The sequence below is a fragment of the Lissotriton helveticus genome, chromosome 6 (genome assembly GCF_964261635.1).
Source record: "Lissotriton helveticus chromosome 6, aLisHel1.1, whole genome shotgun sequence".
In the NCBI taxonomy this organism is placed as follows: Eukaryota; Metazoa; Chordata; class Amphibia; order Caudata; family Salamandridae; genus Lissotriton; species Lissotriton helveticus.
Genome location: NC_136067.1, coordinates 1,716,450,787 through 1,716,478,065, shown reverse-complemented (window position 1 = coordinate 1,716,478,065; position 27,279 = coordinate 1,716,450,787). Strand labels below are relative to the sequence as shown.

Genomic DNA, 27,279 nt, shown 5'->3' with positions numbered 1-27,279 from the left:
AAGGACACTATAGTGATACTTTGTGCTGACGTCATCCGCTGCTCACTAGCCCTCGGAGCTGCATGTAACAGTGTCCCTAATGTTGGCTGGAGCTCGTCTTTGGTCCTCATGCCATGGCCGCAACTGGAGCTCATGCTTACTTCTCACACTGTGGGTGATTTATGAAATTAACGGTTGCTGCACTGTAATGACTTTTCTGTGACGGCCAATTAGAAACTGGTGCATGCATACCTCTTCCATTTCTTTCTCCGTGATGATTTCCATATTAAAAATATCCTGGTTATTGTTATCTTCAGTAATCAATTATATCTGTACAAATAATTATACACCATATTAATTTTGCATAGATTCTCAGGGTCTGAAGCTCGTCACCATTTCTGTTGCATAAGCATTACTCCAACTCCATTTCAGTGAAACAAGTGATGGCTTTACTGTAGAATTCAGGCTCCATTATAGGACACAATGGACACAGACCTCTGTCCTCAGCTCCTACTCAACTGGCCTAGGTATTCTGTCCCAACATTCTTAAGAGATGTCTGTTTAGATACATAACAAGCACCTTCACAGAATACTCTGTGCACATGCAGACACACACACCCCTCTCAAAACCAAACTACCCCATCCTCCCTCCAACAACAAAATGATTATCAGATGGTTGTGTCCTTGCCTGCAGTATGTTCAGTGAGATGACTGTTTTGGTCAAGTGTCTAAAGGACAGGCAGGAATAATTTTTGTATTTTATGTATTGTAATTTGAAAGACTCTATTTGGTCACAGAATGTTTCTAATAATTTTTAATAGGCTTCATTGTTTGATCAATTAATGGGTAAGTGATTGATATATATGACCAATATTTAAACAAAGCTCCTAATTGTCAAAGTAAAGATTGTTTTCCCCTGGAATATAGTATATTTACTTTTTACAATGATTAGTGTACTGTACATGGTGCAGAAGACGACTGCTTCATATGCTAAAGAACACTGGTGTTAGACACAATGTCCAAAACGAAAATATCATAAAATCAACTATCGGATTAAGAACATCGAGGCCAAAAATATTGTGAAGGTAAGTTCATAGGTAAGCATACTTTTACCGAATATAACTTCACATATTTGTTCCTCGATGATATATATATTATCAAGGTTTGCAGATGTGGATTTAAGAATAGTAAATCTATAGTTACCTATTTGCACATACCTTCTCAATATTTTGGTCCTCGATATTTTTGACCTGATATGACAGAAATCTTCAGTATAGTTAAAAGTTTCTCTTCACCTAGGGCTATGACGAGGCCCTCCCCTCGCCCTGCCGACTTGATTGGTAAACTAGTCAACTTCTTCTACACGAAGATCACAACAATTCAATCTTCTTTTGACGACCAGGTTGTGAAAGATCCAAAGGTCACTCCACGGTTAGGCCCCCAGAGTGATGAGGACAAGGCTATTCTTTCCACTTTCCCCCCCTTGCCCAGTGATACATCCCTGTCGATCATGAAGGGCCTCAAATCGGGTTCCCCTGCAGATCCTTGCCCGGCCAAATTTCTAGCAGAAATGGCAGAGATTTTGAACCCCACAGTAAACAGGGTGATGAACATGTCTCTCCTTAGTGGTCAGGTCCCGGCTGGCTGGAAGAGCTAAAAAATAATCCCATTATTAAAAAAGAACACGGCTGATCCCATGGTCTTAACCAATTATAGACCTCTCTCTCTGCTGCCTTTTTTTACCAAGACAATCGAGAAATATGTCCCTTCGGTGATCAGCAATTTTGCTGAAACTAACAATCTGTTTCACTCGAGCCAATCTGGTTTTAGACAGAACCTTAGCACTGAGACAGCGTTACTGTAGATCTCTGATTCCATCAAAGAGACTCTGGATAAAGGCTGAAAGGCGGTTCTGGTCTTACTTGACCTCTCTGCGGCTTTCAACACCATGCCTCATGATCACCTACTGCTGAGACTGCAGGAGTGCGGGTTTAGAGGCATTGTGTTGAAGTGGCTCTCCTTCTTTTTGGAGTCCAGACGTCAAGAGGTCTGGTCACCTCCGTTTTCAGCTAGTATGCCTCCCCTAAATGTTGGTGTGCCTCAGGGATCCTTTCTGAGCCCTGTGCTCTTTCCCCTGTACATGGCTCCTCTGGCCTCACTGATTGAAGCAGGCGAGGTTGTAAATATATCATATGCCGATGACACCCAACGGCTGTTCACGTGTAAGAAGGAAGAGGAATTCAACGGGGAGAAGATTAACAAGTGCCTGAGAGAAACCTTTGCCTGGTTCAGACTCAACCATCTCAAATGCAATTCAGAAAAGTCTAAAATCATATTTTTCAGCAGACCTCCCCTGGATGCCTGGAAACAATGGTGGCCCCCAGACATGTCTCCCCCTCAATCACCAGTTAAGATCGTAAAGAATCTGGGTGTGAAGATGGATGAGACCTTATCCATGACACCACAAGTACAGTCAGTAGTAGGCACATGTTTTGGTCTCCTGAAAATGCTACGCAGATTTCTATTTTTACTACCTATTTCGCACAGAAAGGCAGTAGTACATGCCCTCATCACTACCAGGCTGGATTATGCCAACGCCCTTTATCTGGGCCTTCCGGAGTTTTTGCTCAGTAGACTGCATGTCGTGCAAAATGTTGCAGCGATGGCAGTATTGAACCTTGGTCCTAGAGACCGGATTTCCCACCATTTGAAGAATCTGCACTGGTTACCGGTCCATTGCAGAATACTCTTCAAGGCTCTGTTCCTGGCCTTCAAGGCTCTGCATGGCACGGGGGCACTTTATACCCGTAGAAGAATCTCATACTATACTCCTGGTTGATCTCTTAGGTCAGCTCACCAACACCTCATGGTGACTCCTAAGTGTCTTAAAGCCCGCTGTGGCAGCCGCTCTTTCCAGGTGCTGGTGGCTAGATTTTGGAATAGGCTCCCTCTCCCACTTAGGCAAATCACAAACATCCTGGCTTTTAGGAAGAAACTGAAAACCTGGCTGTTCCAACTAGCAGGCTAAGCGCTTCACTCTTGGGGTCGGACGTTTTTCCCCCTTATCTGGCATCCGCAACTTTTTTGTCTCTGTGCCGGGATACTCTGTCGAGTAGCTGTGCACTCTATAAAACCTCCTATAACATAACATATTGTGTCCACACAATATGTTTGTTTCCGATGTCATTGATCCCAAAAAACTTGCAATTTTCACAGACATTTAGAGCTACTGTACTATGCAAAAACAGTATTTGTATTAAATGAATTATGTCAAACTGCACAACTGGTCACCGGATGCCAATGTTTGTGCAAAATGTAATTGCAGCAGTGGAATGTTCATGCAATACGACCGTACATAGTAAAAGATGTAAACTGAACAGGTATCATGAACAAGCTAATGTCTGAGAGGATCAGGTAGGGTAGCCCAAAGTATTCAGCAGGGAGGTTAAAATATGCAGTAAAAAAAGGCAAATTATGTAACTCAATGAGGCACATGTTGTGATAGTATGTGTTAGACTTGGCTATCTCTGCGGGGTTATCCTTAAACTTTCTGCCTTCACCCCTCCTATTTTCTAACTTAGTTTTTTGTTGGTATTAGGACTGTGTTCACTGCCGACCAGTGCTAAAGTGCTCTCACCCTTAAATATGGTAAAAATGACATACACCTGAATGATTGACACATTACATTTACTTGTAAGTCACTAGTAAAGTAGTACTACATTTACCCAGGTCCTGTATAGTAAATGCTACTAGTGGGCCTCCAACACTATTTGTGCCACCCTGCAAAGCCTAAAAGGCACATAGTGCAAGGTGCATTGGATTTAAAAGGAAGGACATGTGGGTTTAGGGTATACAGGTCCTGGTAGTGAAAACCTCCTAAATTCGTTTTTCACTACTGAAAAACAGATCTCTCTCTGTGGATACCATTGGTTTATCTTATTACATTTAATAAGTGCCAAATTTTAATTTGGACTCAAGTGACTTGTGATTTAAATTCCTCTTTAGTGGTAAAGTCACAAGTCTTTAAGTACCACTTTTAGAAAGTTGGCATTTACTTGGCATAACCATTTGGTGCCTTCTGCCAGTGTCCTGGTTCATATGACATTACAATGTCTCTGCTGTTGGCATTTCTGTATTCTTACCAGACAGTAAGACAAATTAGACTAGGGGTAGGGAGGATGAGGAGAGCTGTTCCCTGCCACAATTGCATTTCAAAGGGGCTTGTTTCGAGCACTGTCCTTGTCACCCCACACTTCTTAGAGCCTTAACAGGGGAAGTGAATAACTTTCCAGGACCAGTTGTGGGGGACGCCCAGGATGTCTTCCCACTTGAAAGGGACCTGCTCCCTTCATCCAAAGTTATCCTGAGTGACTCCAAGGGTCAGTTAGCGATTTTACTGTTTTGAGCAATATGGACACAAAAGCTCCAGAGCCCTCCATGCCCAGCTGACCTGCTGCAACAGGAACAGTCTGGACCTGCAACTGGACCTATCTGAGCCCTGCGGCTCTCTGCTAGTATGGGTCCTTTATCCAGAAGAGGTGCCTCCCAAAGGCCTGCACCCTTGGCTGGCATGTGAGTACACCTCTCTTCAAGAAAAGGAGAAATCCTGAAGTTTTGGGTTCTTCGCAACTGCAAATGGATCTGTTTGAACCAATACTCTGCCACCTGCAATGACCACTAATGCAAAACTCTTGTGAACCTGACTCTTTGTGCAAAAAGAACAGGCAGGACGACCAGCAATGCGAGATCTGCACTTCGAGTTACAGCAATGACAGCCTGTGGTGATCTCCAACGTGAACCTCCAGCAATGACTGTCCATGATGGTGGATATTCGGGCTACCGCATCGACCTGCTCTTCACGATACAGCAGTGACCATCAGTGACACTTTTCCTGCTCCTCACAGCCTCCTCCACCACAAAAGAGACTCTTCACACCGGACTTTGTGAAGGTAGCATTTTCAGAGGAACTAATCTAGTCCCTGTATCGCTCCATTGCTGTTGGGCTGAACTAGTGAATTTACCCTGGTCTAGCATGACCAGATACTTTTAGACACTATATTTAGTAAAATCTTTTAAATTTCATATCTCTAGTTTTACTGATATAAACTATCTTTATATGCCCTGGTGGGGAAGAACAGCCAAAGTTGTTTTCCCCATTGTGGTCCTGGATAACAGTGCATTCTGGGTCACAACTATGCTACACTTTGCAGGACGTGGTCATAGCAGAGGTAGGCATCTTTACCCCTATTGGTTGGGGTGCCTTCCTCTCTTGCCAGCCCAGGATTGAGTATAAATATGGCAGAGCTGCAGGAGCTCCTCAAAACACTACCTGGAAGGAAGGAAGGACTGCACTTCTGGACCCTTGGACTGCAACACAGAAGGCTTGCACTCAGAAGTCCTGCAGCTGCTACACTATCAAGGCTACCAAGAGAAAGGGCTTTGCCTGTTTTACGGGAAAAGCAGTGGGCTCCCTACGCAACAACAGGTAGAAAAGTGCTGGAAGAAGCCACCTGCAACCACCAAAGAAAGTACTACTCCAGCTGACATGCTCCTTCCAGATTCATCTTGACTGCCCAGGTGCATTGAGGGAGATTGAATCCCTGCCTCAAGTGGTAATTCAGAGTTTCTGAACCCTTGACCAGCGTTAGAAGACACTGATCTCCCTGAAGGAACCAAAAAATAACTGGGCTACAACTCCGGGACCAGTCTGCCATGAGTTCCTGTCTCCCCTAGGGGCACCTCTCAGGTTGTGGGCCCTTGGGTGTATCAGTAGCTCTTACCGAATGTGAACAGGCCTGTGCTTACCCGAAAGACATCACTCACCCAAATAATTATTGTGAGCCGCCTCACAATTGTCTATTTGCACAGTAAGAATTGGCTGCCAGAGTGGATCACCACCACGAGGCTCCGGCCCATCCGTGATTGCCGGCTTGCTCTTCCCACCCCGCTGATAATCACCCGCCATGCTCTCATTGCTCCTGGTGAACACAGTAAACAGGACTCCTGGCACAGAACTTGAGAAGGTAAGCCTTTAGTAGGACTAACCTGGGCCTGTACTCCATCCACACTCCATCGCGGACGGCTTGAACTTTTATATGTGGGCGTATCCAGCACAAAAATAGCCGCGGTTGGCATGTTATGCTTTTAGGTGCTATACTACAGTTTAGACTGTAAAAATTCATATCTCCGGTTTCATAGGTTGGACTTTTGTCATTTTGGTATCATTTTATAGATGAAAATATTCTGTATTTTTATAAATTTGTGTTGGATTTTTGCTGTGTTATGTCTTTACTTATTTACTGTTTTGGTGATATTAAATGGCTTACAAATCGGTGTCTTTGTGGCTAACCCCGACTGCTTATCTACCAAGCTACCAAGGTTTGAGCAAGGATTCATTTATTGAGACTGACTGGACCTTATTAGTGATTGTGGTATTATTACTAGCTGAAAGTACCCACCCCCATCTATTAATAACCCACCTTCCTACAGCCCCCATAATTGAATTAGAAAGCTAAATATAAGTGTCCCATGTTTGCAAATTTGGGAAGTTTTGAACTTGTAGAGACACGCTGTATAAGTGTTTTGCAAGGTATGGAAGACTGCACAGATCTTTATTTTAATATCAGAGAAATTAACCGTAAAAAACAGCCCAGCAGACCACAAAAAGGCCCACAAACAGCCACAAACCATGCCCACACACATACCTATGAGGTCAGCCCCTGGGGCACTGCTTGATTGCCCTATAGGCCAGTCCAGCCCTGGCTTCCACCCCCTCAACCAATAACCAGATTCCTTACAATGTAATTCATTATGTTGTAATCTTGACACATTTTAACGTCTGGGCAAATGTTTCACCTCATTAGTACTAGGTTATCACCCAAATGCAGCAAGAACAATTCTAAGGGTAACCAGTTAACCCGGAAAGCGCCTTCTACTGTGCAGCAACACGAGCCACACAGTTTTAAGCCACTTTTGATCTTGAAGCAATGTTTTTGGTAAAATCTGCAAACTACGATGGCTTATGTGGCAAATGCATCAAATGCACAACTATGCTTAAAATGTCACAGGACTGTATAATTGATAAGATAAAAAGACAAAACCCAGAATTCGGTGTCTTAAAACTGATTCTACATGTTATGCCTCATTTACTTGTTGCAAACTCAGAATAGGAAGCATTTTCCACAAGTGGTAAATATCTCACCATGGGGTAATGGGGCTTACCATGTGTGGTAAATATTCCACTCTAGAATGACGACCTATGAAGGAGGAGGGCAGTGCATAGCTGCGTTCTGATCCATCGCTGATAGAAATAGGTGGACATCTAGGGAATTCTCGATTCCATTCAGAAAGATGAGTGTATTATATATGTTACCACGGTTCGAATGCTTGGTCAGGCATGACATCATTATTAAAGAGTTGTATGAGCAGCTACGCTGGATAACGTTCATTTTCTTCTGGTGTTACAGTGTCAGGTGAAGAAAACACGCGGATATTGCATCGAGGATCACACAGTTATGATTCCAGTTATCAGACTGTCGGTGCGGTTATGTTATTCTGTTTGAGACAGACTTTCTCGGATACTGGGTTTATCGTACATGTGTAATGCAAGATGAGGGAAGGAAGGGCTGCAGCCCTCAGTCACAGTCCTCAGTAAGGCTTGCAGTAACAATGTATTTTCCATTAGCAAAGAGCTCCTGCGTTCCTGTGAGGTGTTCAATATATATCTCAACACAGCACTAAACTTTCATTAAGGGGGGAGGTACATGAAAACCTGAAGTTTTTTTATTTTAATACCCAACGGTTGAGTAACTATATATTTTGAGTCGATGTAACTACGGAGAAATAAGCATTAGTCTTCCTATAATATTTTGTTGAAAAATTTGTTTATTACGTGACTTAAAAATAACATACACAAAAAAAGAGAAGCGCATATGCGATGCATAGGAAAATTGAAAGGAAGTGGTTGCACACAAAAAGAGACGCAAGACATAATATGTAATAAAAACAGAAATAAGGATACTGAAAGGAATTATCCGGACATAGATCACAGGTGTTGCAAATGACGAAAGCTTGCAATAACAACCATAAACGTACCTGTGGCTACGTCTAGCTGTCTCCAGATCACCTCTGGAAGACTTAATTGTTAAAAACATACGGCGCCTTGACATTAATATTGACATAACCACCCTACATCCAGAGAACACCACTTCACACTGAGGCCGTACAGTCGGCACTAAACAAGAATGCACTACCTTGTCTGGGAAGTATGGCAGTGCATTTCAGATGTAGGCTCAAATACAACAAGCATTTGCAATGCAATCAGTCTCGCCTTCTGGACCTTATATGTATTTAGCTAGGCAGCACATTAGCCTGGGTGCTGAAACATCTACTGTTCTCTAACATGGATGTAAAGTAAGCACCAAACTGCGGAACACACCAGGTATGGGGACACATGAAGAGAAATACTGCCTATTAACGGGAAATTGTTTTTAATGTAAATCATTCCGTTCGGTGGTCATATCACTGAAAATACAAGATTTGAAAAAAATATTGTCTGCGGGTGCTGTTGAATACACGTTTCTATGGCCTGGAATCTAGGGATTTCAAAAGTGATTCTGGCATTTTACTGACCTCTGCTGGTCTCTTTCTATCAAGAAAGTTAAATAGAGGCAGTTTCCATAAAAATAAAAAACAAAAAGTCGCTAAGTAGAAGGCAATTCTGGTATTTTACTGACCTCTAATGGTTGTTTTCCATCAAGACAGGTAATTAGAGGCAGTTGAACCAGCAGAAAGCAATTCTGGTATTTTACTGACCTCTACTGGTCGTTTTCTATTAAGACAGTTAAATAGAGGCAGTTGAACAGAAAAAAGTCCCTAAGCAAAGGCGGAAGCAGCCACGTCCTAGGGCTGATCTCCAGACCCCACAAAGTACATACAACAGATCTCCCAAGCGCTGTCTAGGCTCGACCTAAAAATGGTTTGACAAGCAGGCTGGAGAAAAGGAAGCGCGAATCTGCGCCGCTGCATAAAGAGCGCAAGCGTTGTGTCTCTGCAGAAAGAGTACAAGATTTGTGCCAGGTTCTGCAGCAAAAGCTCGAGCGTTGTCACAAAAAAGGTGTCAAATCAATCATTCTTGAGATGTTTTCCACCTTAGCTTCCTAAGCTGCTGCTGGCAGTGGGCAGATCCTATACACTCCATCTCCCAAGCAGGCCACCACTGTAAAATCTTCCATGCACGAAATCATTACAGACGAGGCAGAGGCGTCTGACTTCTAATAGTAAAATATCTAAACATCAGATGAGTCATATGTTACAGTGAAGGTCGCCGTGTACTTACATAATTAGCTGCGAGGTCAGGATGCAGATAGTCAATGCCTGGAATAAACAAAAGAGACACAGGATCAGTGATAGAATTTGGAATTAGGCCTCGGACTTCCCTACAAACACGGCGCCTTTTTAATCAGTAAGGAACACAATCACTGTTGTAAACATTGATAATTCGCCGCACAACTCCACTTTCTCATTTGTGCTTTTAGGCGGTGGGCTATTCCCTAACAAAAAAGCCCTGTCAGCTCGGCTTCCCCGTGCTGCTGGTGGCCACCAGCAAATGACACCAAAATCCGCGCTGAGTGCATTCGTGGCATGATAATAGTCCCTCTGAGACGTTCATTGCTTCTTTTACATCCATTTTGCTTTTTACTGTACAGACGGAAGAGAGCAATCTGCATCCATTGTGCGTTGCTAGCCCGGGACTGTTAACTCTAAGGACATTATGCATATTTTTCATTTCACTGTTTTTTGACAGCTTTTTGGGTTGTTTTCATTGTTCCATGGGATGAAAACACGTGTGCTGCATAATGGCAGGGCTGTAATGATTTTTTCCTAAGGATCTTGTTCATAATTGCAGATTGCTAATCATGTGCAAGAATCCATGCCAAGTCACAAAATGCAATTTCCTACACATTTCTGTGCTAATATTTTTTATTCATTTTCATAGACTGATTAAAATAGTTTTAGAGTAATACTATAGATTATAATTCTCATTTTGGGATGGTGGTCCAAAGAATAAAAAATCTCTGCCTTCATTCCTGTCATTCACTCATTCCAATTTTCATTAGCCACTTGCAATGAATGAGGTGTTACAGGAGACGATATCTTTCTTAAAATTGACCCTTAAACTGTTTTAGTATTGGCCTTGGCAAACCCCAATCTCAGGATCATATCTTTCTTGATTTTATACCAAAGTTGCTTAGACTCTCTCAGTTGAGGGAGGGTTCGTTCCCTCTAGAAGTTAAGCAGTTTCTCTGAAAATGGCAGCATGAAAGATTTCGGGAACACCTATAGTGTAAAAAAATAAAATCTCCCTGGGAACCTTTAAATGGGGAGAGTCTGACTACATCCTGTAGCGGAAGCTGTAGAGGAGGCGAAGACTAACCTACTGGCCTCTAGCTCTAAATATTTAAGTTTAGGAACAATAACCATCTTCATATCAGGAGATTTTCCCTGTCTGCTTTTTTTGCTTCCTCTCTAACCTTTAATTCCCCTTCTCCTACCGAGCCAGCCTTAGCGCAGAATCCCTGGCCTCTATCATCCTTCTTGTCTTCTCTTCCATCCTTTTTGTCTTCTCTTCCATCCTTCTTGTCTTCTCTTGCTTTACCCTAGCTAAAGCCATTCCTAAGGTTCTAAATTCAATAAAGTCTGCAGAAGCAGAAATAATAAGACTAGTGGTGCCTGGGGTTAAACAAGTATCTTCTACTGATCCTGAGCAAATTCTAATCCCTGTCTGAAATGATCCATTCCCAACGGACTTGCAAGCCAAAATGGCAGCTACCAGTTACACTTTATTTGGAACATGATACTTGAGTACCATGGTCTGACCAGCTCATCTAAATGTGTGCTCTTCAGTGCTAAATCCTTTCCATGTTATTCAACATTTTAACTCATACTTTCCATAAAAACAAAATGTGACCAAGTAGCATCCAGTGTCCCCCGAGGTCTGGATCTAGTAGTTTTATCATTTGTCCACAAACGTTAAACCTTTTATTGTGGCCGTGAGTTAATTAGTTGTTAAGTGGGAGTGTCTTTTGTAGACTTTCCACTTGCCAGTAGCCTGACTAGCTACTGCTGCTTCACAACTGGTTTTGCTAAGCCTCAATAGTGCTGCACGCCAATTAGCCAACTTGATCCCTTTTTGTATTTGACTCATTCGAGGTAGCAAGATTGAGCTGCCAAGGCCCACTTCTAGGCTGGAAAGAGTTAGGTTGACAAGTTAATCCCTCTAGTTGCCCAGTTGTATTATGCAAAGACTTCCAAATATCATCCAACAGCAACCAGCCATTTGTATTATTCTGTTTAACTGTAACATCATTATGATGGCTAGAATCTGCATTGAGATGGATAGCTCCAACTAGCTCACATTGTTTTAGTAAAGCGTTGCATTGTTTTTATTGAGCATTCTATTATGTCAGAACAACACTGAATTGTAGAACCTACTTACTATGGAAGTAACTGATTAAGGGTAAGAATGTTATATCAAATATTAAGATGTATTATGATAGAATATGACATGTCTTTAGAAAATGGTGTGCTAGAATGTGGGGAAGTACTGCCTACTGTTCACATTTGCTATTGGGCCCTGCTACTTGTATTGTGGCTTATGTGGCCAAATAAGAAAAGAAAATAAATAAATCCCAGGATTAGAAACTCAGTTTTAGTAGGATTTAGTAACACCCAGTAAACAAAACTGCGAAATATCGATGCTCAATGTGTGCTGTAATTTAGAAATAACAAATGGACTATACAGTAAATAGATAAATAGTTCTGGTACAAGGAAGTTATGTTTAAACAAGGAGAGTCGGCTCTTTATAACAAAGGAATGGAGCACCCAGATACCATGAAGTAAAAGAAAACTTTTTCCTGTGGTCAGAATCTGTCTGAAGGCCAATCACGCCTCCAAAGTCAATCCACATGCTTCACACAACAAACTTTGTCTTGTAAATGCTAATTTAGATCCTATTTAGACCACAGATGGCATAGATCATAATTCCCTATAACCAATACACTGTTGAACTTTCCAAATTTAACAGAAAAGTAGTGCGCTGACGCGTTTCAGTGGTATATTTTTAATAGAACCACCTTCATCAGGACAAAAGTAATTTGTTTCTCCTTAACACGGTTTTTGTCTTACCTAGTCCGTGCAACCGCACATCTGTGAGAGTATTCCCAATCTATAGAGGGGTATGTAGTCCCATATATGGAATTCAGGCCGTTCTTGAGATGCCTTTCAGTGGTCTTCTCATATTGTCAAAGATAAGCAATATTTAAAATCACCTCTGGGTCACGGTGCAAGCAATCAATCAAGGTTGATTGCTTGCAGCGCGACCCAGAGGTGATACCCGGGGAAGCCGGTCAGTGGATTAAAGAGCCACGACAACACAATACCCCCTGGTCAAAAAGGAAATATATATTGGGTGCAGGTTGAGACAAACAGGGTTGTTTTAATCAGAAGAAAGCCCTAAAGAAACTATACTGTAAACAAATGGTAAACCCACGATTGTCGTAAATAACTTCGAGGGTAGATTTTAAATATTGCTTATCTTTGACAATATGAGAAGACAGATGGAGAGAATCCCGAGAACGGCCTGAATTCCATGTTTGCAGCTCTCCATAGTGGACAACTCCATGCAAGTTAAGGGATTCCCCCCTATGCAAATGCACATTTTGTCTCCATGGGGAGGACATTATTCCTAATAGCGAAAGTCCTTCCCTTAGATCCACAACAAGGTTTGAGGTGATCCATTCCCTTTCCTTGCTGGAGCAGGCACCTTTGGTTAGAGTACATTTCTTACCAGTTTCAGAGGGAAAAAGAGCCAGAGAGGAGTTGGGGGATTTTCAGAAACATACATTTATGTTTATGGCACTCCTAGTCTTTCCAAAACAAACCATGCCTCAGAACACTCATTCAACCGAGGATTCTGCCACACTTGTGTCATAGAAATTAATTCCAGTAAATGCATTTACACAAACCAGGAATCTTTTGTGGATTTCTGACAGGTGAAAAACAGGTAATTCCAGCCAATTGCATTTATAACCAAAATTACCTTTGTGAATAAATGTAGTTTGTTTGCTCCATAGCTACATAAATGAGTAGAAAACAAGGTCAAGTGTCGGGGTTCATTAGTGATGAATGTGTTCTAAGGGCATACAATTCAACGTATAATGTCTTTTAAAAATACTTTATTCAAGTTTTCATTGATTAGTCCTAAAATAAAAATATAAAAATCTGATGATGTATTGAGAGCTGCATGATGTATTTTTGAAATTGATGTGTATGCTACATTTAGGACTTCTTTACACATTGCCTCTGAGATGAGCCTGTCTGCATGTGCCAAGCTGCCAAAGGGATCAGCAGGGGTTATTTTAGAAGTGAATCCCCCTTGCCCTGACTAGGAAGAAAGGTCCCTACTTGGACAAAGGTGCAAGCCATTGCAAACTAGAGACCCCCATTTCTAACAGGTGGACAGCGGTGAGGATGTGGACTTGCATTTTTGCCCTACATACAGTGTTTGGTGTACACTACTAGTATACTGCAGACCATTACGCAACCACATACTGTCTTTTTCTGTATTCTGGTGTCCTCCTGGAAGTATTTTTGATACTGAGACTCTGGTTAGTTGTTGCACCTGTGAAGTCTTTCCCTCTATACGATGAGGGAGCTACTGGTGTTCTACAAGGAAAAGATGATGCCTGTGAATAGAAGGTCCAGGGAGGATCTAGAGACAGCACTATTTCATTATGAGCTACCTCGCAGGAGGCTAACACTACCAGATGAGTCTGAGGAGGAGGACGTCTCTGAAAGTGAGGGAGAAACAGTGAAGGATGAATGGCTTGTGAGCAGAGAATGAGAGAGCTTAGTGAGGAGCTAGAGATGGCTGAGACCAAGAGGGCCTTATCCCAAGAAAAGGAAATGTTTCTAGCTGAGGAAGTGAGCTTGGTTGTGTTGGAGGTGGAGTCCAGCTTAGATGCTGGCAGCAAAATGGTGTTATCTAGTGCTGAGGGAGAAGTACACACACCCAGAGATGTGGTGCCTGACTTGAGGGAGGGGGTTAACATTCACAATGGGGTACAGGTTTACAAGGTAGCTCCAGTTGAGGTAGTGTCCGTGAAGTGGATTGGGGAACTAGCGCAGGGGATCATATTCCTAGTGGTGGGAGGGACACTCCACTGACTCTAGATAAGAGGTCCAGGGAAAGGGGTTTCCCCATGGTAGAAGTCCTGGTATGTGAGTGTAGAGACTGCCCAGAAGAGTGTGGGTTGAGTGACATAGACAGTCAGACACTGTCTTGGCAATCACAGGAGAGTGGTGTGGGGTACTTGTGTAAGGCACTGGATGGTGAGGCAAAGAGTAGCTAGGTTAAAACTTGTGTGGCGCTGTGTGACTCAATTGTTGGAGAGCATGTTTTAAGTCCCTGTTTTCCAGAGCCATGCCAAAACTTGGTAGTGTGAGTCCTCTGACCCCAGGGATCTTGTGCCAGAGGCAGACCTTTTGGTGGATTCCAGAGGGTCTGATAAAGCATCTGGGGGTGATTATGAAGGAGGTGGTTCAGGTTTACCCCAACCAAGTGAGGTAGGGGAGGGTTGTGAAAACCCAGATAGGTCCCATAGCCTGTCTAAGAGGATAAGGAGTGTGGGTGGGCTATGTCCAGAGTAACCCTGGGTGGAATTTGCGTAGTTGCGCCACACAAAGTTCAGCGAAATGGCAAAAAAAATCCATGAGCATGCGGAATTCCGCGAGCTTGCGGAATACATTTTTGTGACAGAAGCATTGTGCCAGAATGAATCCTGCCCAGCATATATTTCTCCAAGAAGATGCCACCGTTTTGTGCAATACATCCACTCAACTGGAGTACTACTGGCTAATCAGTAAGTGCTACCTCGTTGGGTAAATAAATAGAGCCTTTCCTACACTACAGCTGCAGGCCAGAAGAGTTGTCTCCAGTGACCATGTGTCTTTAACTTTGCCACCGTGCCAAATGGCGCTGGGGTCCTTTGAGTGAGCTGTCCATCGTAGTGGGGAAAGGACGGGAGGATGTTGCATACTGCTAGTGTGTGGGGCGGAGCTTCTATGCGAGTTCACATGCCTCTTGTTTATAGAGGGTCAGAGACCGATCAGAGCAGCAGATGAAGAGAAAGAACCTCCTGGTCTCAGGAACTAACGGGGATTGTGCTCGAGAAACTCATGGATGCAAAGACCTCCATCAAGGATTACAGCTAATGTTTGACGGCGGATATGGGGAGAAAGCACACCTGCCTAGCCTCAACCGTGCTCACACACTTCTGGGCTGATTAATGTGTTACTGTATTTGAGCTTCAACTTGTGCACCTGCTTTTTATATCTGCAAGTGCTTCCTGTTTAGGTTTAATTTTTGTGACAGAAGCATTGTGCCAAAATGAATCCTGTCCTGCATAATATCCAAAAAGATGCCATTGTTTTGTGCAATACCTCTAATCAACTGGAGTACTACTGGGTAATCAGTAAGTGCTACCTCGTTGGGTAAATGTATACTGTCTTTCCTACACCACGGCTGTGGGCCAGAAGAGTTGTCTCCAGTGACCATGTGTGTATGTAACTTTGCCACCGTGCCGAAAGGCTCTGGGGTACCTTGAGTGAGCTGTCATCATAGTGTTGAAAGGGCGGGAAGACGTTGCATACCGTTAGTGTGTGTGGGGCGGGGCTTCTATGCGAGTTCACATGCCTCTTGTTTATAAAGGGTCAGAGACCGATCAGAGCAGCAGATGAGGAGAAAGAACCTCCTGGTCACAGGAACTACACGGGGATTGTATTCGAGAAACTCATGGATGCAAAGACCTCCATCAAGGATTACAGCTAATGTTTGATGGTGGATATGAGGAGAAAGCACACCTGCCTAGCCTCGTCCATCATCTTGTGTGTTTTGAGTCCAGCGAGAGGTGTGAGAAGGGGATGCAGTCCCCAGTGGAAGGACCAGCGGGCCAGGGGTTGCCAGCTCTGAGGTCAGAGTACCCCAGGACTGACCCTGGTGAGGCCACTACTGGCCCGGGGGGTCTTCATGGTCTGTCAGGTGGACAGGAGTCTGGAGACCTGCACCGGGCAGACTCTTACACAACTCCAGAGGAGTGCGTTTCCCTTGGGGGGGTTGGTATGCTCCCCCGGAAGTCCTGGGTTGCCAGGCACAAGTCCAGCCTAAGGGTGCAGACCCTGGGTTGGAGGGCCAGGTTCAGGGTGTTCTTCCTGACCTGGAGGAAGGGGAGACTGCTAACAGTGTCCGTAATGGTTTTTTTTCTGGGGGCATCGCTCCAGGTGAAATGGTGCAGGGCCACAGTGGGGGGGCGGGTAGAGGGCAGCCTCACCCTTGACCCCTGCCCAGACGAAGGGTACAGACCCTATGCTGGGATACCAGTTGCAGGATAGCATCCTTGAACTGGTGGGCTAAATGTGCAGGACATCTGCCACAGGTGCCCTGACAACTCTGGAAGGGGGTACCGCTCCAGGTGGGAGGGTGCAGAGCACCGGAGAAGAGGACCAGGCATGGTAAAGCCCATCCAAGTCTCCTGTCCAGCCACCGGGTACATACTCTGGGCTAGGGTGTCAGTGTCAGGATGTCATCCCTGACCTTAAAGGAGGGAGAGTGGACAAAGGGTGCCAGGAACCTGGGGCTACCGCCCCTCACTCTCTGACTCCACAGGGATTAGAGAACCAAGAAAGGCCTGGGGCCTGGCTTTTAGCATTGACAGCTGTCAGTGGCCACTGTGTCTTTCTGTCCTGGTGGACAGAGTTGCCCCTGGGAGTGGGACTTGAGTCACTCCCCGGGGGTGTACTGTGCCACACCACTGTGTTGGCCATGTGGGTACTGTCTGCCTGTTGGGACATACCTGTGAACAAGCTTGAGTTAGGTGCTGCACAGATGGGGTCCCCAGGTGAGAAGGAGGGTTTCCCATGGGTTAGTTCAGTGGGCCCCAAGAGTATAGACAGAAGAGTCCAACTGGGTTTAGCAAGGCATAGAGCCACAACATGCCACGCTGTGGTGAGCTGAGACTAGGTTCTATCACCACAAGCAGGGAAGTCCATCAAGGGATTGATTGGTCTACCTTGGCTTTAGGCTGGAAGGGGGTTGTATTAGACCTGGCTTTTTCAGCAGGTTTATCCCCAGACTTTTTGCGTTTTGGCCTCTTGTTGTTGACCCTGTTGTTGTTGGTTTTAGGACTCTGAGCACTTTACCATTGCTGATCAGAGCTATAGTGCATTTGCTTTCAATGTAAATTGTTATTATGGATTGGTATTTCCATGATTGACTTATTTGGTTTACTGTTAAGTCCCTACTACAGTGCCAGGTGTATGCCCAGGACCTGTGAACAAAATGCTGCTAGTTGACTTGCAGCACTGATTGTGCCATCCACACAAGCATCCTTGAAAAAAGGTTCTCAGATCTGTCATTGTAGTGTCTGTGTGCAGTTCAGTACTGCCAGGTCGACCTGGCAAGTGCACCTACTTGCCAAGCCCTAACCTTTAGTTTTCTTACATGTGAGGCACCCCTAAGGTAGGCCCAGGAACCCATGTGGGCATGGTGTAGTGTGTGTGAAAGGTAGGACATGCCCTGATGTATGTGGCATGTCCTGATAGTGAAATACTGCCAATTTCATTTTTCACTATTGAAAGGCCATCTATCTCATAGGCTAGAACGGGAGTTAATTTATAACATCTTGTATAAATTGAGAGGGGGGCGTGGCTGAGCAAGCCACGATGGCGGACGCAGTCTGCTGAGGCTCTGCAGCCGGGCGGCCCAGAAGATCATCCCATCTCGTCGACCGGGGGGAAAAAACACCCCCCCGGACAGCGGAACCATAGCAGCACCAGTTGGGGCCTGACAACTGTGGCGCTTTGCGTTACCTACACAGATATGGCCGATGACACCTGCCTCCGGGCCCGGACTCAAAATGGCGGCCACCCGTCCCTAGCCCGGTCTGACCTACAGAGCAGAGCCAGGCCTGACGATCTTCGGCTGTGGGTGCACCAGACGAGCACTTGGTGCCGTGGCTGAGCCTGGTGTCGCCCCCTCATCCCCGGCCGCCGCGTACTGCAACCCGGTTCCATGCCAGCAGGAGACCGAGGGAGGTCGGAGGCTGTCGGCGGCGGCCCTGCAGCGGCGACGCTGCCGTGAGGCTGTGCGCCCTCGGCGGGGATGGTGAACATATCCTGTAGTCCGCGGGCGACGGACCCTGGGGATACCAAGTCGGAGGCCCCTCTCTGGCGGCCCTGCAAGCAGTACAATTTACGCGCCAGAGACTGCCTGACCTTGCAATGGCGCCCGTGGGATGACGATGCCCGCGATCAACAGCCGGAACTCCCCAGAGACTTCAAGTGCGGCGATCCAGAGGGTGAGCGGCGCCCGACATTGCCCCCCCACTACACTTATGGTCCCCCCCTTGTACAGCCACATCGTGCCTGACTTCAATATGGCGGCCAGGGCACTGTGAACAGGCCTTCGCTACTAGACAGCTACCCCCCTCTTCGACGCAGTGAATGGGCGCCAAGGCTCTCCCCACTCAGGACAAGTACCACCAGGCCGTGACTGTATTGTTCTCTGTGGCTGCCTACCCCAGAGAGTGCCAGATAGAGCGTTACCGTACTCCTTTGTACGCCCCCCACATGCTGGGTTGAGCGACAGCCTGAGCGGGGAACAGTGGTGAAATACGGGCACCCCTTAAGTAGCACAGCTGGCGGTGCAGAGGAGTGGGCCCCACTGGGGTGCTGGTGACCTACGGGCGCACTACGCCCCCTATAACAAAAGGCTACAAGCAGGACGATCGACCCCCAGGGGCGCGCTACCCCGGCCTCACCACCACGGTCGACCCTTCGGAAAGAGGGAGAGACACCTACAACCAGTAGTATGGGGAAGCCAAGGGCCACCCAACAGACGTCAGTCCCTGAAACGGCGCCAGAATATCTACCCCGCACCAGCGCCCGCCCTAAAACACCCACGACCCAGCCAGACCCAACTATCTCTGACAAACTGGATCATGTTCTGGAGGCCATTGAACTTTCCAGAGCCTCAATGGAAGAGCGCCTGGGCACTCTCACCACGGACATCAACCATATCCGCGATGACCATCGGAAACTAGCCGATAGGGTGAGGGAGGGAGAGATAGCCCTCGCTGATATACAGCTCACCCTAAGTACGCAACAGCAAACACTTCAAACAGCGCTGGGTCATATGGCAACCATGGAGGAGCGTATGGATGATTTAGAAGGACGCTCTCGGTGCTGCAACATATGCGTCCTGGGTCTTCCGGAGGGTGTGGAGGGAGTACACCCCATCGAATACGTGGAGGCCTGGGTTAAATCCTTCACCCCAACTAAAGAGCGCACAGCTTTTTTCTCTATAGAACAAGCCCATCGGGTCCCAGACAGTAAACCACCACCCGGCATCGCACCTCGCCCATTACTCGCAAAATTCCTTCATTTTCAAGATTGCGACGCGGTCCTGTGAGCCGCCAGGCGTGCGGGTCCATTGCAAGTCGAAAACCAACACGTCATGTTCTTTCCTGATTACGCCAAAGCGGTGCAAAAGCTCAGAGCGTCCTTTCTGGAGGTGGAGCGACACTTGCGGGCGAATGACATACAGTACTCTCTGTTGTTTTCCAGGTCGCCTGAAAGTCATTCGTGCCGGTACCACGCACTTCTTCTCCACTGCAGCAGATGCCTGTGAATGGGCGGATCACCACTGTACAAAGGGACCAGCTGCGGTCATGCCACAAAGGCGCAGCCAAAGAGCACCGCGCAACAGGAGACGCGCTTCGCAACCAACGCAAACACAAGGACTACAGAACTGGAGGGAACCCAGGAGACGACCCGACCTGGAGCAGATCATGCGGGAATGTCGCAAGGCCCTTCAGGCTGTTTCTGATCTAGGGGCTCCCCCTTCTGAGGAGGACATCTCCTCGGGTAGCGAAGAAGACAGCAACGGGGCCCATCCCAGAGTTGACTCTATTACACTACCCCCGGTCACTCCACAAATTGCTGATGCCCTACACTGAAGGTACCGAAAGATGTAATCCGAAAGCATGCCCCACCAAAAGGCACCTGAGAAGCGGGTACTCCTAACAGGAAGTTGCCTGTATCATGCGTCACGGCACGCTTGACGCATTACACTCTTCAACGACGAACATTACTCCTTCCAACGCCCCGGCGGGATCCCACCCCGCAGGCGCGAACTCCCACCCCATAGTATTGACTATTCGCTCTCTGGTTTTATGAGCATAGGTTTGGACGTATCGGCTTGCCGATGCGCCCCAGGTATTGGGATAGTTATCCCACCCAGTTACATGTTCTACTCACCCTGTTATCTCGCCCCTTCTCCCCCACAGGAGACATGAGCATATGGGCAGCCAGCACAATTGGGTGGGGGTTTATGAGGGCTATATATGAGAACAGCGCGTCCGGGTCACTCACAGCACCCATGAACTCAACGGTTAAGATCGCGCATCAAGGCACAGGTAGGGCTTATCCAGCTTCCCATTGCAGTACGCAGATATCAGTATTCTCACCCTGAACACACGGGGTCTCCACACATTGCGCAAGAGATACGCAACATACGTTTACATCAAACGCCAGCATGCTCACATTGCGTTCCTGCAAGAAACGCATCTCACAGCACCAGAGACAGACAAACTGTGGTCCCGTTGGCGGAGCACAATATGCGCCACATCATACTCAGCATTTGGGACCACCCGGGCACACCCTTTCAGGAAACACGCAGAGTGGTAGATAAGGAGGGTAGGTATGCCCTATTAGAAGAAATACTTGACGGACAACCAGTTTTACTAGGCAGCATATACGCGCCGAATATTGAACAGGATAGATTCTGGGACTCCCTCACGGGCGTGTTGGCCCAATTTACGTCTCTCCCATGGATCTTAGGGGGCGACTACAATTGTGAACTCGATGTTACACTTGACAGATCCCATCCACCACCACCACACTCCCCTGCCCTTGCACGGTCAGAACGCTTCCGCCACTGGGTCAGTCACTGGGCGTTAGTGGACGCGTGGAGAGCTCACCACCCCCACACAAGGCTTTACTCATTTCATTCCATCCCCCACAACTTGCGGCGCCGGTTAGACAGATTCTTATGCACCCGTCACTAATCTCTAAAGTCCAAAACACTGATTATCGGGGCCGAGTAGTCTCAGACCACGATGCCCACATATTGCGCGTTCAATGGAGGTCCCCTCACCCACCGGTGCCCACCTGTTGCCTCCCACGGGACTGTCTCACTGACCAGGTATTCCGGCACGATCATGCACAGAGTATCCAAGATCATTTCACTTGCAATGCAGGGTCCGCCACCTCCAGGCTAGTGGAATGGGATGCTTTTAAAGTAGTGACCCGGGGGGGCGTGCATCAAACAGGTAGTAGGGGTACCCTGCACACTAGAGCAAACACTTGTCGACACAGAAAGCAAGCTGGCAACACTCACCAAGGAGGAGGATGCCGAGGCCGCAACGGTGGCCCAGGTAGCAGAGGCCAAAACGCAATACTCAACCGCCCTAGCTAACCAGCGCAAATATAACTTTCTAGCTTATGCCGCCCGGGTAAACAAAGAGCGGGAAATTTTACACCCCGCAGGCATCCTAGTGCGCTCCCAATTGCACATTTTAAATATGTTCCCGCAACATTACACCGCGGTTTACAGCACCCCGAGAAATTCTCGGCAGGAAGCGATAACCCGTTTCCTTGACCCGCTGCCGATCCCACATATTACAGATGCAAATAGGGCCTCACTGGATACGAAAATATCAGAGACGGACGTCTCCTGCGCGATACATGCGCTAGCGCGGAATAAGGCACCGGGCCTAGATGGTCTGCACCTCGAGTACTATAATACCATCTCAGCCCTCTTAGTCCCTCATCTGACCACCATGTTTGCGGATGCATTCGAAAGGAGAGGACTTCTGGGATCGCTTCGGGAATCAGTAATAATGACCTTTTTTAAACCGCATCGAGACCCACAACAATTGTCCTCCTACGTCCCCATTATGCTCCTATCCGCTGACTGCAAGGTCTTGGGGAGAATACTAGCAACTCGATACGAGCAAACATTGCGCCCCTTTGTTCACCCTGACCAATGCAGTTTCGTCCCTGGCAGGAACACGTCCCAGAACATCAAACAGTTGTTCCATGTACAGGATCAGGTGGGAGACACCTTTCCCCTCTCGCGGCCTGCATCATCCTCAACCTTGAAAAGGCCTTTGATACTGTGACCTGGCCATACCTATTTGCTGTCCTGCGATGGACGGGAATGGGTCCAACCCTGCTACGGTTCACACTGCTGCTCTACACCAATCTCACATCTCGGGTCAGACTCGGTCGGTACATTTAGTCTCCATTGTGGGTTGAGAGGGGTACCAGACAGGGCTGCCCCCTGTCACCCCTGATCTTTGCCCTGGCAGTGGAACCCCTAACGATACGCCTACACCGGGAGGGAACCACCTGGGGCATCCCCATAGCGGACACTGTCCACTGCATCTCCATGTATGCGGATGACCTTCTGCTGTATATCCAAGATATAACTGAGGACTTGACCCCCATATGGAAAGTCTTGTCAGAGTTTGCGGAAGCTTCTGGCCTCCAGGTGAACTGGGATAAATCCACAGTTTATCCCCTGCACAAGTCCTTCGAGCCACGAGAGATACACATTGGTACACAGCGTCTGCCCTGGAGCACGGGCGCTCCCCCCTATCTCGCTGTCCGCCTCTACCATTCTCCCACTGACATCTACGAGGGCAATCACTGCAAGGTGCTAGCCGGCATTAGGTCATCGGTGGGCTTCTGGAGGAACCTCCCGCTGGCACCAATCGGTCGGGTGGCTATAGACAAAATGATCATTGTTCCCCGACTATTATATTACTTTACAAATTTGCCAGTTATCCCACCTGGAGGCTTCTTCCGCGAATTGGATAGGCTCCTTCGTGCACTCATGTGGGGGACTGGCCGCGACCGTATAGCCCTCAACAAACTGCAGCTGCCCACCACTCAGGGAGGTCTGGGTGCCCCCGCCTTCGAGTCGTATTTCCTGGTAGTGCAGCTTCAGTGGCTGTCGTATTGGACGGCGGGCAGGCATACAGGGGAGACTTGCACAGTGCAAGGCCCTGTCCCCATCCCTGAACTTCGTCGCCATCTGCCCCCTGGCACCAAACCTCACCGGACATACGCATTGCAGGTGTCGGTTGCCCGCCGGTGCGTGCAACGGATCCATCGCATTGCGGCAAAGACCCCTTGCTGTTCCCCGCGACTACCACTGGTTGGATGGCCGAAGGGGGACACTTATTACACACAAGCCATGCTATGTGCATGGATGGAGTCCGAGATAACGGAGGCAGAGGGATTGTTCGCGGAGGGGCAACTTCGCCCGTATGTACAACTCATGGAGTATTACGACCTCCCCTCGGGACAGTTTTTGACACACCGACAACTTATAGACAGTTTCCGCCCACACTGTGATCTTACAACCGGCGAGCCTGTAACACACCCAGTTGTCCACACTATATTATATATGTGCATTGGCCGACACCTTGTTACATGGCTGTAAAAGTCAATACGAGAACTTGCACACAGGCCACTTCATACTCTGCGAGCCACCTGGAAGGATGAGTTCGGGCGACAGTTACATGACAAGGAATGGGATAGAGCACTGGAATTTCCTAAGAAAGTGTCTAGAAACGCGAGGTTCAAAAATATACAGTACTACATTTTGCACAGAGCGTATCAGATGCCGGCGTGTCTCCAACAGTTCTACCCCGATACACAGTTCCTATGTCCCAGATGTCACTCCCCAGACGCGCACTTCCAGCACATGTTCTGGAGCTGCCCAGCTCTACAGCCATACTGGTTTGCCATACTGGACTCTATCAGCACGCTCACGGGACTCACAGAGTTACGCTCATGGGAAGCGGTGGCATTGGGAATATTCCATAGGCCGAAAACACACAAAGTACAGGTCCGCTTTGCGGCCCTGTCCCTGCTCTTAGCCAAGTGAAACATTGCCATGCAATGGCGAGCAACCTCAGGACCCCTGTTAGAAGCATGGGTGGGAGCGATGCAGAAATGGGCGGCGGCAGAGGAGGAAACCCTAAGGGAGGAGGAGGCGAAAGGTCACCGCAAACACCCCATATCCTTAGAGTGGGCCATACTGTCTCACCAGTTTAAACAAGCACATATGCACGCTACCCCCAGTGCCTCCCAATGTGACCCTACGGTCCCGCCAACGCCATAATAGGGCTTATATGATATAATCCCCTCGTTCAACCCCCTCTTCCCCCCTCCCCCCCTCGCCTTAACAGCAGTAGTGTGGACGCGCCAGAGCACGCTGCTCTTTCTGTCACACCTGGCAACACTCCACCAAGAATAATATCTGTAAGTACTGTAAACCTCCCAGAACAGCCTATAGCTGATGTACCCTGGACATCCTTCATGATCCTACTTCCCTGACTCTGTCTCCGCTCCCCCTCCCCCCTTTTTTCTTCTCCCATACAAGGTTCTTCGTTTATCTCCCCCAGTTTCCCCTTGAACTCACATTGCGTCAAAGACAGATGGACTAATGCCCCCAATGTTTCTACCATGTGAAAACAGTTTACTTTCCAATTGCATATTTGTACCACTGTAAAACAACCAGGCGCACTATGATGTAATGTGAGAACATTTGAAAAAGGTTAATAAAAATATTTTTAAAAAAAATCTTATATAAATTGGGAAAAGATGGGAAGTTAGAGTTTAGTATGCCTAAACTTAGAATATAAAAATGCATCTTTTAGTAAGGATGATTTTTACATTCTGTGTTTGAAATACCACTTTTAGAAAGTAGGTATGTTCTCAGTTAGCCATCCTGGTTACCTCTGCTGGTTTGTGTATGGACTGTCTGTCTTTGGAGGGATAGTGGCTTCAGATGTGCATTCACAGTAGACAGCCACTGGGGGGGAATTCCTAGATGAGTCAGGGCTTGGCTAAATAGACGTGGGCTGCATTTAGAGTTGGGGGAGGAGATTTCCTCTCACCTGAATGTGCCGGGTATGTCTTACCTAATGCTGTCTCCACCTCTTGCTGGGAAGCTGCACCAGAGAGGACAGAACTGGTTTGGACAAAGCACAGAGCCTCTTTGGCACCAGAGAACAAAGCGAAATGGACTATAAATGTTGGGGCCCAGACCCTTGAAGTTCAGATCACTTCTGGGATTCAAGAAGAACCTTTGACAAGGAGAAGAGCTGGCAAACCTTCCCCTTTTCTGTGTGCTGTCTGGGGTTGGCCTGCAGTTGCTGTTTCTGCCAAGCAAAGGACAAGGACTTTCCTCTATGCTGTGTCCCCTGCTTGAGGAAGATCTCCAAGGGCTTGAAGTAGAGTTTGCCTCCTGTTCTAAAGTCTCAGGGACACAACGACTTCATCCCCTCTGTTGTCCTACAATTCTTACTGTGGTTTCAGCTGCCACAGGGGGAAATTCCATCACCGATGCCGGCGAGCGATGCTGTAACCTGCACCGAACCCGTGGGCACCGCAGGTGAAGAGCGCGACGCACCGCCCCGACTGTAACATAGGCCCGACGTCTGCCGATGCTGTGCGCATCGACTAAGAAGCCGTCACCAAGGCCGGTGCCAGAGCCGAGGACACTGCTCATGATGCTCACAACGTACCGTCCCGATTTGCACCGCAGACCCGCCCCTGGTGCTTCTTCAACAGAGCCAATACTCGACATGGGTGACTCCCGAATCCATCGACACCCACCACCTCGCCACCATCCTGACTTCACCTCCCTGGCACCAGAAAGTAACCGATGCCTCACCTCCCCAATAACAGTAAGGAACTAACGCCTCACCTCCCCTGCCTCACAGTAAGGACCCAAGGCCTCACCTCCCCTGGGGTCATAAGGAATCAGTGATCCTAAGGAACTGAAGCCGCGCAGCGCCAACAAAGTATCAACTCCCCGACTCCGTGCACCATCTTTGCTTTGATCGTTTCCAAGGTACTGTTCTTTGTGGAGTCGGTGCTACTCCGGGCCCGACGCCACGCACCTCGCGGTCGGTGCCGTACTTTGGGATTTTCATCTGTCACAACGTCGTTATAACTCCAGGGGGAGTTATTTGATGCTACACACTTCCTTTTTAAAAATAACTTCTCTTGAGGATATTTTTGTTTATCGTATTGTGGATGTTTGTTGTTTTGTTCCTGTTTAGTTTAGATACAGATTACTTATTTTTCTAAACTGGTGTGGTGTCCATTTGTAGTGTTATCACTATATTACTGTATGTGTGCACAAATGCTTTACACATTGCCTCTGAGATAATGCTATCTGCTCATGCCAAGCTACAAAGGGGGAGAGCAGGGGTTATGTTAGAAGTGTATCCCCCTTGCCCTGACTAGGAAGAAGGGTCCCTATTGGACAAAGGTGCAAACCATTGCCAACTAGAAACCCCCATATCTAACAGGGCAAGTTTGATCTTTTCTGTAAACTAGGCCCTTGGAAGGTTAGGAAATAATGAATCCCCTATTTTACAAATCAACATTCACCCACTTCCCTCAGTAATTGGAGCCATTCTCCCTTCCCTTCCAGTGAACTCCATTTTCAGAGAATGAGAAGATTGGCTAGGTAAGAAGTTCAAGCCTGGATCTTCTTTGTGTTTTTAATGTCTTGGGGTAGGCTATTGCAGTGTGTGGTAGCATGTACGAAAAAGCCTATTATTTGTCCTGTCATGTTTTGACCTGAAACTAGCCAGAATTTAAATAATGAGGGATCATAATAGAATAGAAGGCTACTAGAATTTGGAATTCCTTTTCAAGTACAAAAGAGCATTTTTATAGCAAACTTTATAGGTCAAAATTTGAAAAAGGGTAAAGTTTATTCTTTGTTTTTCTGCAAAAATATATACTTCCTGATTTTGACTAATCAATATGCAATGTAGGCAAATAAGTGGCTGGCTTGTATGTGTATAAACATCTAGGACACATGTAAGATACCTGACGACCTTCATCTATTTTTGATCACTTGTGCTCATCAGTACAGTACACAAGCACACAGCAGGGTTAAAAGTTTAAATCATAAAATGGCTTTTTGCTGAGCTCAATGTTCCTGTGCTGTGAGAATTTTTAGGAAGGATGTCCACGATGTTCTGGTCTCAGACTTGCACCTATATTTCAAGGTTGGATCCGTCGTGGAAACAGTTTCTATCTAGTTAGCCTTAGCATCTGTACTAGGATGAGCTATCATATAATACTAA

General features: G+C 46.9%; 1 protein-coding gene across 1 annotated transcript in view; it reads right to left on the bottom strand.

Moving 5' to 3' along the window:
• The window catches only part of PCSK2 (proprotein convertase subtilisin/kexin type 2), an 850,498-nt gene that overhangs the window by 425,365 nt on the left and 397,854 nt on the right, over positions 1-27,279 (bottom strand). Inside the window, exon 5 of the mRNA XM_078649584.1 lies at positions 9,317-9,354. Within this exon, the coding sequence (XP_078505710.1) occupies positions 9,317-9,354 (38 nt within the window). The remainder of the gene's footprint in view (positions 1-9,316; positions 9,355-27,279) is intronic.